Source organism: Lipophrys pholis (assembly GCF_963383615.2).
Source record: "Lipophrys pholis genome assembly, chromosome: 11".
Lineage (NCBI taxonomy): Eukaryota > Metazoa > Chordata > Actinopteri > Blenniiformes > Blenniidae > Lipophrys > Lipophrys pholis.
In genome coordinates, this window is record NC_137631.1 from 22,590,549 (window position 1) to 22,605,634 (window position 15,086).

General features: G+C 42.5%; 2 protein-coding genes across 2 annotated transcripts in view; both read left to right on the forward strand.

The window, feature by feature from the left end:
• Positions 1-487: 487 nt before the first annotated feature.
• On the forward strand, positions 488-10,964 carry pskh1 (protein serine kinase H1). Its single transcript, XM_080474508.1, has 4 exons — positions 488-879; positions 2,950-3,635; positions 4,633-5,562; positions 8,683-10,964. Exons 2-4 carry the CDS (start codon positions 3,567-3,569, stop codon positions 8,998-9,000), a joined length of 1,317 nt encoding a protein of 438 aa, XP_080330634.1. The 5' UTR covers positions 488-879; positions 2,950-3,566; the 3' UTR covers positions 9,001-10,964.
• A 3,600-nt stretch (positions 10,965-14,564) lies between these two features.
• mbtps1 (membrane-bound transcription factor peptidase, site 1) overlaps positions 14,565-15,086 on the forward strand; it is a 28,345-nt gene continuing 27,823 nt past the window's right edge. Inside the window, exon 1 of the mRNA XM_080475335.1 lies at positions 14,565-14,729. The gene's annotated coding sequence lies outside the window, so the exon portion shown is untranslated. The remainder of the gene's footprint in view (positions 14,730-15,086) is intronic.

Here is a 15,086-nt window from a genome sequence, read left to right on the forward strand (position 1 = left end):
TATTTTTTTTTTCTGGAGATATGAAGGGCAAAATAGATGTTTACCAAGTATTCACTTCACACACACACACACACACACACACACACACACACACACACACACACATCTATCTATCTATCTATCTATACCGCGTTCACAATAGGACGACTGGGAACACTTGTGAGATATATATATATATATATATATATATATATATATATATATATATATATACACACACACACACACACGCACACACATATATATACTGTATATACACACACACACACACACACACACACACACACACACACACACACACACACACACACACACACACACACACACACACACACATACATATATATATATATGTATATATTCTGGCGATATCAAGGGCAGAATAGATGTTTACCAAGTATTAACTTAAAAAACAAACCCCTGTTATCACAAGTGTTCCCAGTCGTCTTATTGTGAACGCGGTAGCCGGAAGAGGCGCGCCTCCTGCGGGCTCTTGCCTCCTCTCGCTCCCCGGCTGTGGGAAGGTGGTCCTACTTGGGGGGAAAAGAAAAAAAAAAGCACCGACTGGGGCAACTCTGCTTGTTTTTGTTAACACTCCCTTCACCGTTTAAAACAGAGTTACAGACAAAGGACGACGGGATTAGTTCTGGAAAGAAGACATGGAGCTTTGGACCAGTTTGTCCTCCGGAGCGAAGTTAGGAAAGAAGGTGAAAATGGAGAGGCCAGCTGAGTGAGAGAGAGAGAGAGGGCGAGAGAGAGAGAGAGAGAGAGAGAGAGAGAGAGAGAGAGAGAGAGAGTGGGGTGAGGAGGCTGGCTTTGGGAGTCCTGCCCTGCTGCTAGCGGGCTACTTAGCATGCTCACAGTCTTCTTGCTTCTCCGGTAAGTCAACAAGTCTCATTACTAAACTCATAAAAGGTTTAAAGTCAACGTTCGCTTGTCTAGGTCGTCGGTAAATGGTCATCGAAAAATATGGAAGAGCACTTAAAAAAAGAGAGAAAGAAAAAGCTTCAATCTGCGGGAAAACATTGACATGAGTAAGGCCTGTTGGTTTCTTTAAAAAAAACAAAACAAAAAAAAAAACAGTCGTTATATATACTTTCTGTAGTTTCTTCAGTGTAAAAACTTCCAGCTCCACATTTAAGTGGCCGTCTGTGACAGTGCTAAAGCATCTTCTTGTTTTCTTTTTAAACATGTCTGATCACTTTTGGCTGAGAGTCACACAATCTGGAGTCGGCACATGAATCCCAAAGTAAATCTGTGCGTTTGTCTGGATTTAAGATTTGACTTTTAGTTTGAAAAGCTCGGTCAAAGCTGGGCTTTACGTGTAGTGGTGAGCGCTCTTCCTTATTGCTTGGCGGAGTTTGCATGTTTCCCCCATGTGTATGTGTGGGTAAGTTTACGTTCTTCAGGCATAATTTGTATTTGTCCAGACAGCGAGCATCCCAAAGCAGTTGAATCAGTAAATGTTTTAGCTCCTTTCCCTCTGTGGCTTCAGGATTCCAAAAGAAAAGAGCGCAGACCAAATTAGATCCAATTTTATTTCTAATACTGTCAAATACAACTGTGTTATTTCAAGCCACTTTTACAGAGAAAGACGCGGCAATTCCACATGTGCAGGTGTAGCTGGAGATGGAGGGATGGAGGAGAGGAAAGGAAAGGAGAGGACAGGACAGACAAACCGCTTGTGGGGAGGGATTTTTTCTATTTAATTCAACAGACATAAATCCATTCACAGGAGGCACAAACGTCCAATCCCGCTGTCATCGATGAATTGATAAGGGATGAACCGTCTTTTAAAATGTATAACCCAAATGCAGTCGGCTCCAACCTCTTGTGACCTCACGTTGGATGAAGAGCATTTCTAGAGTGACGGATGGACTACTAGACAGTTATTTAATCAGAGCCACATAGCTCACAAAGTTGTGTCTTCATTCCGTGAGATTTACGTCAACGGAAATGTTTCCTTACGCACGACACTCCAATTTCCCAAACTTTTATTTGTCCCCGAGGGGCAATGGAGAGCACATTGTTCAGCATGAATTTGAAGATATAACATTCTAGACACGTAACATTCTGGATATATAAAAATACATCATGTAGCCTATACATAAACACTATTAAACCAACATATAAATAGTGCATATATAATATATATATATATTTTATTTATTTTGAACCTCCCAAAGTGCAACATTTTTGAAACGCACTGAGCTCCGTCTTCATGTAAACAGGGAAAAGTCAAATTTATATCCAGCTTGGATGGATGATGGTCGGAGTACAGCATCACCTTTACAAGCACTGTGTTCTGAAATGCTTCTAGTTTTCCATATATATCGATTTATAGAGTTTTGGATATAACACATGGGCAAGAGGGGTCATTGGGTCGTCATGAAAGTTAAGGAATAAATATACCACTCCGGTATGAAATGTTCTTTCATTTCAAGAGCAGTGTGAGAGCAAGGCTGCTAAAAAGAGAGTGTGTGTGTGTGTGTGTGTGTGTGTGGGAGGTTGGGCAGGATGCTTTGGTAGCGGGACGACCGGTCTTTGAGGATGTTGGTTAGGTTAGTTAAGGTGTCATCATCACGTCTATTACATAGAAAACGAAGATCTCGCAGCAGTGTTTTTTTGTACCAAAATGCTTTCTTTGAGGATCCTGCCCACATAAAGGCTTTCACATTCAAGACCTGAGTGACTTAAAGTCAGACATGGCTGCAGCCGAGGTATAATGGACCCTTAGACGTGGGCGTCCCAAGACAGATCGGCTGAAATCATGACACCGAGCAGCGTCGAGGGCAGAAATGTGCTGAGACGAGTCTGCTGCTGTCTGTAACTGCTTTATATAAGTATTACTATCTTTCATTATAAATAACCTGCTCCTGCCATGTTTGTTTTTGGGGGTATCTACACAAACTTAGGTTCATATTTTATCTTGTGTTTTGCATTTCACAGCTTCCCTCCGCCGTGTGCCTCCAGCCTGCGAGTCACCAGAGGAGCTGCTTCATCTGTGGCAAGACCGCTGCTGACATTGCAGCTTTTCCCCAATGGATCGAAGTATAGTTGATGATCTTATTTTCTGTTGAAGTTCTGCGAGAGACCCAAGGAGAACTTTGCCTTTCTCCTAAAGGCACCCCCTTGCCTAAGCTTGTTTTATAGAATCTGTGTGCCCCCGGGGCAAAAACCACTCCCCCACCCCTCCCCGATCAATCATTTCTCTGAGCATCTATACTGGCTGCATGTAGTCAGCTTCCCTGCCTATTGCGCTGTGTGAGATGGGGCCCCGATAGAGGGTCTTCAAGGGGCTAGGGGTGCTGCTCCAACAAAATGCATTCATGAACTCTTGGGGAGTTTTCAAAGTGGACTCTGTCGTATTCAGAAACTGTGCTCGCTGATGCCAGCTCGCCGGAACTCGAGTGGGTGTGATCAGGTTTACTCACGAGCCCTCTGTCCCAGCGCGGGCGCGGCCTGGATGTTGGATGTCCTGAGCGCGTCGCGTCGGCTGCTGCGGTGATGAGGCAGGGCTCCTGGTGGCCTGTGTGGCTGGCTGGGCAGCGGCCCCGGGTGATGTGATGGGGTGCCGGAACAGTAAGGTCCTCCCTGAGCCTCCAGGGGACGTTCAGTTGGACCTGGTCAAAAAGGTCAGTGAAGAACACTGTGACTGCTCATACCAGCACAAACACAATACTGTGAAGTGTTTTATAAATCACTATCAATACTATCCTCTTAATAGTGTTTCATTATAAAGTGCTTCAAATTAGGTAGCTTTTTTTTTGTTGTTTTTCACCATTGGATTGTGTATTCATTAAGATTAAGAATTTCAGTCTCGTCTTGAAGGTGAACTATTGTATTTTCTCATTCGTTCTGCCAAATCTCTTCAAACCGCTGTGGACAGGCAGACAGTGAGGCTGGCATCAAATTACAAGCACATGGTGCTGCTGAAAGAGGTTTTAAGTCGCGTAGAAAAGTTTAGGACTGGAATTTAAAGAACGAATTTGTCTGACTTTAATTCTTGGCCGAAAATCTGAACTAAGACTAAAATTTCACTGCAATGTGTTTCTGTTGTGTTAAAGTAGGTGGACATTTTGGAACTTGCAGACTTGTCAGTTTTTCTGTTGCATGAAGCGAATATTTTAAATGGATCATGGCTTAAATGGTTTGTGTCCAAACAAGATCTGCATTATTTGTCTGACAATAAAAAACACATTTTAATAGTTCATATTACATTTTGTGAAAGTTTTTTTTGAACTATTTTAGGATTCAATTGAATCTTCCAAGTACTTAAAAGTATTCAACTTAGTAATAGTTCCAGAAATAGGTTATAATGTTGGGGAGGGGCCATTATTTGGTCTTCAGGCCACATGGAGCCCTTTTCTTTTTTCTGTTTAACCAGCAGAAAAGCAGGCTTATAGTAAAAAGAGACTGATGAAGAATGGACAGTTTTTGAACCAGATGTGCAGAACAAATTGCCGTCTTCTTCAATTTAACTTTAAATCGTTATCAGACAAAAAAAAAAAAAACTTGTGATGCAGTGAAGGAATAGCACCTTATCAAAATCATGCAACGTACATCTATTCTGAGACGTATGAAGATCAAGCAAAGTTGATCTCAACTTGTCTGTCTTCTTCTCCTCCCCAGGTTGATCCTCCCCCACCTCCTCAGACTGATATCTATAAGCACTTCATACGAGGGGATGGCACTGGGAGCAAGGTGGGCGTGGCCGGTGGAGGAGCTGGAGCGTGTGATAAGGCCGACTTCGCCTTCCCGCATCAGGCCCAGGCGCAGGCTGCCACTCCCACCGCTTCAGCCCCGCCACCGAAGGACCCCTCCGAACTGTCGGACCCACAGCGGAAGAAGGTAGCAAAGTACCGAGCCAAGTTCGACCCCCGGGTCACGGCCAAGTACGACATCAAAGCCCTGATCGGCCGCGGGAGCTTCAGCCGGGTGGTCCGCGTGGAGCACAAGAGCACGCGGCAGCCGTACGCCATCAAGATGATTGAGACCCGCTACCGCGAGGGGAGGGAGGTGTGCGAGTCGGAGCTGTGCGTTCTGCGTCGGGTTCGCCACACGAACATAATCCAGCTGATGGAGGTCTTCGAGACGGCGGAGCGCGTGTACATGGTGATGGAGCTGGCCACCGGAGGGGAGCTCTTCGACCGGATCATCGCTCGGGGCTCCTTCACCGAGCGGGACGCCACGCGGGTGCTGCAGATGGTGCTGGACGGCGTCAAGTATCTCCACACCTTGGGGATCACCCACCGGGACCTGAAGCCCGAGAACCTCCTCTACTACCACCCCGGGGCCGATTCCAAGATCATCATCACCGACTTCGGTCTGGCCAGCAGCAGGAAGAAAGGAGACGAGTGTCTGATGAAGACCACCTGCGGCACGCCGGAGTACATCGCCCCCGAGATCCTGGTGAGGAAGCCCTACACCAACGCGGTGGACATGTGGGCTCTGGGCGTGATCTCGTACATCCTGCTGAGTGGGACCATGCCCTTCGAGGACGACAACCGCATGAGGCTCTACCGGCAGATCCTCAAGGGAAAGTACAGCTTCTCTGGAGAGGTGAGGGCTTCCACCTCGTCCATGTTTGAAATACATTCCTCACACTTGCATGAGTTGTTGGCGACAGAGTTTCATGTGACATGACAAAGATTCAAACGTTTCCATTATCTCTCATTTCACGCCCAACTACTCATTTCTTTTCAATCTTTTAAACCTGTCTCTAACTCAAAAGTGTGCACAGAGTAATGTATCGTCTCTCCGTGTATCCAGTTGGGAAGAATGCTGAGTGGCCAATTCCTTTGTTTCATAGCGTGGGATGTTAATGTTGCCAGTGAGCTTTTCAAAGAGGCCCTCGGTTAATGTTTGCCCCACATACAGCCACTGGAGCGCAAATAATAGCTGAGTAGTTTTGTAATATTTAATGAGAAGCAGTTGAATCATCTCGAGTTTTCCCCGGGATGGGTCCAGATTTTTAACATCTCCAGTGTCCTGACAGGTAAGAGAAGGTCGGATCGGACACATTGAATAATTGAAGTCACTTCCAGGGAAGCCGGAGTTTCAGCTGAGGTCCGCACATACTGCAGCGGAGCTGCAGGATGTTGTCGGAGTTGGTAAATTGAGCTTTTCACTACAGTTGACCGTCACAGTTTTTTCAGGGTGATGCGGTGTTGAGTTAAGTTGCTGGCTTTAGTGTTGCATGAAAGTCTGCAGATTGTAAATAAAGGAACATTATGGCTTGAAACAATAGAAGAGGTATTATTATGAGAATTAGACAAAACCCCAGAAATCAACACTTTTATCAAAGAACAGTCAATAACTGTTGAATGTCAGTGAGCATATTTAAGGTTTCCTCACACACCTAAATAGACAGCAGACTGAGATAAGCGGACAGGTTGTAGGTTCAATTACATATGTCAAACGCCGAAACCACGAATTGCTTCCAATGGATGGATGAAGTGCCCATCATTGGTGAGCGAGTGTGTGTGAATGTCATTAACGATGTAAAGCAGTTCGGATTCGACGAAAGCCGTGAAAAAGTGCTACCTGAGTGAAGTTTCCTGTTCGTTCTGGCATCCGTCCTTGAAAGTCCAGATTATGATTTCTCTTGGCCCACAAACACCTTGCATTATTTATCAATCAGCAGCGGCTGCCCTCCTGTCTGGCATGAAGTAGTGAAGTCAAACCACGTTTTAGACGGCAAACTACAACTGGAGCTGCAGGACTTTTTAACTTATTGGGGTATATATATATATATATATTTTTTTTTTTACACTTTTTGCCAAGCAGAGTTGCACACCTCAGGTATTCAAACTTAGAAGTAGTCCAATGTTTTTTTTTCATCCCCTGTTTCCAGCTGTTCTAGAGATGTTCCATTCACTGTTAGTGCGTATTTTTGATTTATGGTTGTATTTGACTTCATAGTGTTTTATTGCGCTGGTGTTGGTTACCTGTACTTCACTTCCTGTCTCACTTCAGGTTGAAACGGTTGAGACATTATGACACTGCCATCTGGTGGCCCAAAGGAGAAACACTTGTACTTGTCTTTGATGAAAGCTGCCACTTTTACTTTTGGATTTGTGACGGAGCCGTTTTTACAATTCTGTCCCCACAAAATATGTATCTAGTATTATTTTGCTTCACATTATGAGACGTCATTCAGAAATTTAAAACAACAATGCATGCTTCTTCCAGAATTTCAAACATATATTGAATCATCCACCGGATGAGCAGATACTTGTTTTGTCAAAGCCACAATTCTTTCATATTTTTTAGTAAATGTACTTGCGATGATGTTCTTTTTCAGCATTTTTCTTCTTTGTCTTCATTGATGCATTACATTACCGATTTCTGGCACATAATATGCTTAAAGCTGGTCTCTGAATACATAAACTGTTTCTGTTTACTTAAGGCATACAGTTGTACAAAATAGACTTTTTCACTTCGTTTGGTGACGTTTCATGAGAGTCGAACCTTTGAGTGAAATTTTCCAATTTCGAGCTTCGGGGCAAGAGCAGAGGAGGGACTAGAGCCAACGAGGCTCTATTCTGACATGCACTTGGGTACATCTGTATTTTCCTAAGAAAGGCCTTTTCGAGAGCCGTGTCCTGAGCAGAGGAGCTGCGGTGGAGCCGGCCTGAATGCACTTTCCTCAGGGACACTGGCCTTTACAGCTGTGATAAATAACGTGCACATTTACAGCTGCAGTCAGAAGTGATCACAGCCCCGGACATTGTTGTAGGTGGGGGAGAAATGTGTGTTGGAGGGTTCTATATGTGTCATGTATCTTTAGCCAGTGCTGGTGATTTACCTGCTGTGTGCAGAGAAGGAGGGGATGTTGGGGGAGGGATGTGCCGGTTAGTTTTCTACGGGGAGACCAAAAAACACAGCTGGTTGCCAAGCAGGACATCATGTACAAACTGTGTGTGTGCGTGCGTGCGTGCGTGTATTCCCAATTCCTGTCTCGGTGGGGGGTCGAGTTTGACTCACTACCAGTCGCTCGCACTAAAGAGAGTTCAAATCGCAGTGCGACTCGTCAGCAGGTCGTCCTGGTTTGATACAAAGCACACGAGACGATGTGCGGACGAGATGCTTCCAGACGGTCCAACGGGAAAGAAATCTGAGTTGAAGAACGACGTCTGTTGTCGATTGTGAGCGTGTTAAAGACTCTAATCTCTAACGCGGGCAGATGACCAAACTTTTCGCAGTTCAGAACTTGGAGTACCAACCATGGCGAGTACAGCACGTCCTGAGCTTCAGGCTTCTGCTGCCATCTTGTGTTCACTCATTAATACCAGCTTTACCAGCTAGTTGGATTTCAGATGCAACGCAGAGTACCATAGTTTTCTTATGAATATTACAGTTTTGAGTAGATATTGTGACGTTTAAGTTTAATTCTTACCAACCGTCTTGCACTTTTCACCATTTAATTACTTGTTGGCTTACACATATGACACTTTTGAGCAGATGGAGCAACAAACTTGACAGTTTTTAAAATATTTTTTGTCATTCCTATATATTCTGCTTAATATTGTCACAATGCAGAAGTTAAACCATCATTAAAATTTTCTTAAAGCAATATGCTTCAGAAAGTGTGGAAAACACAGTGGGTACCACTCTTGTATACACACTCTGAATTGTTTGCGTCGTGTGTTTTGACCACCTCTCCTCTCCGCCCTCCAGCCGTGGCCCAGCGTGTCCAACCTGGCCAAAGACTTTGTGGAGCGGATCCTGACGGTGGACCCCAGCGAGCGGCTGACGGCCGGCCAGGCCCTCAAGCACCCCTGGATCGTGAGCATGGCGGCCTCGTCCTCCATGAAGAACCTGCAGCGCTGCATCTCCCAGAACCTGCTGAAGCGCGCCTCCTCGCGCTGCCACAGCACCAAGTCGGCGCAGTCCACGCGCTCCAGCCGCTCCACCAAATCCAACAAGGCCCGGCGGCTGCGGGAGAAGGAGCTCCGCGAGCTGAACCGCCGCTACCAGCAGCAGTACAACGGCTGAACTCTCACAGCCGCCCAGCGCCTCGCCGCCGGCCGCGGCGACTCGGTGTGAAATGCAGACTTAAAGCCGAAGAGTCACTGAACTCCTCCCCGACGCGCCCCGAGAAAAGTACCAAGCCGCCAAGGTTACATCCTCTTTCAATCTCTCCTTCACTTTATTCTTGATTTTTTGATTACTTCAACCAGGATGGTGCCTTCCACTTCTTTTCCTCGTGTTCTTTCAATCCCTGTGTCGCTACGTATTTATTTATTATTGTTGTCGTGATTATTAATCTTCATACAAATGGTCACTGGATAATGACCTTCCACGAGGATCTGTTGAACAGAGTTCTGGATGCTGACATTTCTACCAAGAAAAAAATGGATTCTTTCGAGGATGGAAACAAACCAGTCCTCCCCTCCTTGGCTCATTTCTGATGGGGACAAAAAAAAAAGAACAAACCAATTGCTGTGAATTTCTTGTACTATTTGTACAGACCGTGTCTCAAGATATGGGTAATCATATCACACTGCTACATAGTTGCACCCTCGACGGCCAAAAAGAAGGCGTATCTCTGCAGGCTGAGCTTCCCTGATCTTGCCATTCATTTCTCCCGTTTGTGCTCTTAAAAATCGTTGGATGATCGTGAAGCTGTTTGGTTCTTAGTGTTTAATCCCACATCTATCGTGTTGGACAAAAGTAAGCCACATGCACCAGAACACCAGTGATTTTCCTTCCCTTATAAAGTCCCAGACGTTAGTCCGTCCTGTTCCTGTTACTGCGGTGATTCATTAGACGGCACAGTGTGGAGCCGGCAAGCTCCACTATTGCTTTTAAAGGCACTTTTTGTTTTTGTTTTTTTCGGGGGAGGAATACCTGAAGAGAGAAGAACTTACAGAATTATTATAATCGTAACTCAATCAATTTACATCGGATTATCACAGTTTGGGTAAAAATAGGTCTGATTAAGGATATTTTCTTCCTTCCATACTAAAATAATTGATAATTGATCAATATAGTAGCAGTAATGGTTCAGATCACAACTTGGCTCCTTACCAGACACTCTTCTTCAGATAAAATGAGAAAAGCTCAATGCACTCCAGCCCAACAGTCAAGACGGTGTCTGCAAAACATATCGCAAATTCATCATGATCACCGTGTTGACTTTCTGCGATACAGACCAACTGAAGTGCGTTTAAATGCCGCCTTCATGATCTGTGTGTCGACGCGTTTGGCCGCATACAGACGCACTTAAATGTCTCTTTTCAAAGAGAAATCCCGGTGGGAAGAGTTGAAGTTTAGTAAAGATCCTACGGTTTCAATAAACTCGTTTTATGGTTAACCTGAAGCAAATTAACTTCCAAATGTGTAGGTATTTATGATCCCATTAAAGTCATGGCAATTTAAATTTCCACAACACAAATGCAAAAGCCACAACGACGGTGAAAAATAGGAAAAAAGGTTGTTTCAGTGGATTCCACTGACAGGAACAGCGTTCTATTTTATTATCCAGTGTCTAAACGCCAACGAATATCCTTCATCCTATCAGTCCTGCCTAATAATAGCATGAAACTGACACTATTGAAAAGTTTTTAGATCCGACTTTCCTCCTTTTCCTGTAAAACCAGTGAGTCAGAATCTGTAAGAAGCTCCAGTCCGGCTTAACCACCAAAGAATTTGTACAAATTAAAACAAATTTCTTAAGAATACCAAACACAACGCTGAGTCTGCTGTGAAAGCCAACTGACGAGCATTCGCCTCAAAGCCATGAGATTCTAAAAACGAAATAAATAAACAGGCATAATGCATCAGGTTATTTTGGACATTTCACTGTATTCTGCAGATTAAAATTAGCTTCACTTTGAGATTGTAGTCGTTTTCGGTTGGAAATGTTGGTTTTTGCAAAAAGAAAAAAACAAAGAAAACTTTAAAGTTTTAATTTAAATGTTATTATGGCACTATTTTACCGGTCTGGACCACTTTAGAAAAAAATAAATAAAAATTGTCTGTACATGATTCCCTTACTAAAATGATTTAGACACCCCTGTTCAAAGGGTTTGATTGTTTTTAAGCCCCGCCCCCATGTTTGTTTAATGGGAGTGAACCTCGGATTCAGCTTTGCTCATCCCACAAATGGCACGCTCTTTACAAATCTGGCACCATATTTATATCTCCTAATATAAACCAGCTTTACGGTTGTATCTCATCTATTCCCTGTGATGTGCGAAACCACTTTCCGATCCCAAACCAACCTGCAGGAAAATGGACCTAATGAGAGAAATAACTTCACTTTGATGAATAAATCAAACAAACTTCTTACAACATGAACATTATTTCAACATCAGAATCGACCCATAAACAGACACGTGCTCTCGGATGTTCTCTTTCACTCGGGTTGTGGCTTTTGCATTGTTTGGCCCCTTCTGGGCCACCGTACGTCATCCCGTGTTGTGCGATATTGTGACAACTGCACAATTCAGGCACGTATTGATACATTCCACTCTTAATATAAAAATGAATCGAGATTTAAAAATTTTATTTTTATTTTTTTTTAATAAGTAGCTGGATGCTTACAGATGATTTTACCCAACTGGGTAAAAGAAAAACATTTTTAGGAGCTCAAATACAGATATTTTTTTTTTTTCATTTTTTTTTGCTCAGTTTTTTTCTCTGATGAAGCACTTCATGTACAGCGTTTAATTGAACTTTGTTTATTGAATCCTCTGTGTGTGTGTGTGTGTGTGTGTGTGTGTGTGTGTGTGTGTGTGTGTGTGTGTGTGTGTGTGTGTGTGTGTGTGTGTGTGTGTGTGTGTGTGTGTGTGTGTGTGTGTGTGTGTGTGTGTGTGTGTGTGTGTGTGTGTTGGCCCTTTCAGAGTAAATCCAGTGTTACAGAGCCACCTCTCTTCTCCCGTTGCTTCGTTCGTATTTGTCTGTGATCTTCCGCGGAGTTGAAAAGTGTGCTGTTGTTGTGAACTTTTTAACGTGTACTGGAAGCCCAATCGAGCCATGAAAGCTGACCTCAGTTTTTTCTTTTTTTAGTTTTCTTTCATCTTTTTCATCTTTTTTGGCTTTCTCGTTTGTTTTCTTGATGTTACTTTTTCTTTTTCTCTCTCTTTTCCTTTGTCTTACTGCTGTTGTCTGTCCTTACATTCCACCTCCTTGGATTAAATGAATCCTTTTTTTTTTTTTTTTTTTTTTAAACAGACCTTAAAATGTGGCCTTTTGTCAGTGTGCTCAGATTGTGCCGAAAATGTGTCTTTTTTTTTTTTTTAAATGATTAAATTCACACTGCAAGCTTTTAAAAAAAAAAAAAGATTCTCCGACACTAAGAAAGCAGATTTTAAAGGTGATTGATCTTTTAAAGGTGCCTTATTGTCTGCAAAATACACTAGTTAGTTGATTTTTGTCAAGAGCCTAATAGTGTTTAAGATAAACCTGAATCGCAGAATTGTTGTCATTGGAATTAGAAGGAATTGCATCGAGTGCCTGATCGTGTACCACGTTCAATGAATAACCAAATTTACCGAATGTCAGCACACGCGTGTAAAAGTGTCTTCTTTTGTGTTTTTATATATTTTCATGTGTGATTTTTTTTTTTTTTATATATATATATATCTATATTAAAAAATGCTGTTGTCCTAAATGAAGTAGCCAACTCAACACTGTTAGCTGAGAACAGTTGTGTCATCTTGTGTTATTGTGTGTCGAAATAAATAATAACACTTTGGATTTCTTTGCCAAAATTGACTTATTTTATTTTATTTTTTTTAAAAACAAAAGACTTTTGCATGCCGATAAAGCCCTAAAAACCTGAAAGCTTACATCAGGGCAGTCCAACATAGGGTGTAAACCTGGCGGTCTGAAGGTTGGACCTCACCAGTCCAATCAAATTCGCATTGAATAATATTTAATACACAAACAATGCAACTACTTTGCTGTTGTTTTGATGGTGCCTATACTTATATACATTAAGTTTGTTTATTATTGGATCTCGAGCTTACAGAGCTAACAATTGTTTTCAAGGCAAAATGTAGGCTCATTGTAAAAAACAAAACAAAGGAAACTCAAAGAAATTCAAAAGATATGTGGACCAGAAACAATATTTGTTCACTACACTGTATATATATATATATATATATATATATATATATATATACTTTATATCTAGTTTTGATATAAAAACTACCTTATGTTGCATTTATGAAGTTTCAATTCCACTTTTGGATGGGAAGCATTTCAATACATTATCAACTGTAATGCGGGACTGCAGCCAGTATCTGGGCCAAAGGAGAGTATATATAGACACACACACAGACAGACAGAACACACAGAATGCAACAAATCTCATTAAATAGCATCTGAACAGGAAACACTTTCAATTTAACTTTTTTTTCTTCTTTGAATTGATTTCGATACAATTTTTTTTTTATATTAATCTTCCAGAAACTTCTTACGCCTCCATATCAGGACAAACACAGCAAGTCACACACGCTCACATTCACACCTATGAATGACTGTTTAATGTATGTCTTGGGACTTTCGATAGGAAATTGAATACCTAAAGAAGATTCCGCGCACAGGAGAAACACGCAAACTCCACACTTTAAGACCTGGATTCCCAACCTGAGACCTTTTCACTCTGAGGTAAGAATACTCGCCATTTCGCCGCTGTGCAGCCCTTCATTTTTACACACACATTGGTATAATTCATGCATGCAATCTAATTACTTTGCATGGACTTTAAATTTGGCAGCTTTGTCTTTACTGCTCGTAGTTCATACTTGTGGCTGTAGCTTTACTTGACATGCAAAGACAAAGGCAAACTCAACTGGTAGAGAGCAGAGGCAGTAGGTTATAGCTCACTGTTTTTTTTTATGCCAATCAATAAATCAATCTTTATTCACAGAGCATTGTTTCATCATACAGAAAAATGTAGCACAAAGAAAAGCCTTACCTCCCACCCATCCCTCACAAAAAATCCAATTTGTGATCAAACCCCGAATGTGATTTAAAAAAAAGGCAAACGTGAGATAGTTTCATGTTGAACAGAAATGAGCAGAACATATGGCTTCACCCTTCACTCGTCTTAGATTCTGCAGGCTGACCTCATTGTCAATCAATTTCACACCTTTGATAGTTTTGCATTCAATCACTAATTTATGTTGAAAATATCATAAACACTTCTCAAGGTTTAATTTTTGTGTTATGTTCCCAGTCTGATCCACGTATAGTCCAACATAGAACATAATTATGCATCCTTTAATTGTCATGTCTGTAATGGCTCGAAACAGCGCCTCCAAGTGGCAGAAACGCAATACAGCCGCGGAGGCTGGGCTGAAGCTGCAGCTGAAGGCCCGCTGTGTTGCCAGGTTTCATAACTCGCGTCACAGAAAGGCACATTAAAAAACACTGAGAGCGCATATTCTAAATACTTTAGCATTGTGTGATTTCATAAAAGTTAGTCAACTAACTATCAAAACATTATTAAAATGCAAGTCTTATTTTTAATTCCTGGAAGAGTGATTCCGACTTAGTTTAACAGCACGATATTTTGCCACCAACCTGGCGCCCCCGCCGACCTGACCAGACGTCAGTGATCTGCGGCTGTAGCGTATTTTCGTGAGTTTGCTGTTAGCTTTTGTTCGAGGGGATCAAACCAGCCACCAGGTAGCCGCTAACACCTGAATCCTCGGACATTACACTACGCACAGGCGCGGATAAACGTGACGTCCGGGACACAGCTGAGCTCAGTGAGTGGATTTTACTCACAGAACCAGCAGCAGACTGTGTGAAGATACTGCCGAGCTAGCATGCTAACGATGCACTCCATGTGATGCACGGGGGCTGGAAAATAGATCAGCACGACTGATTTGTTTACGAAAATCATTTTCAGGGGCTGAGTTGTTCCTTTAAAGGCATTGCACCTTCCAAGTAAACTCATTTAGTCACAGCAATTCTTGTGTAAATATCTTTCAGCATCTACTGCTGCTTACCGCTGATCAACTCGAGGTTACATATCTTTGTTTTTGCCAGCTGGTTCCGTTAACTAATGTTCTTTTTTTGTTTTGTTTTTTTTTACTATTCAGGTTCCTTTTGTCGATATTTTG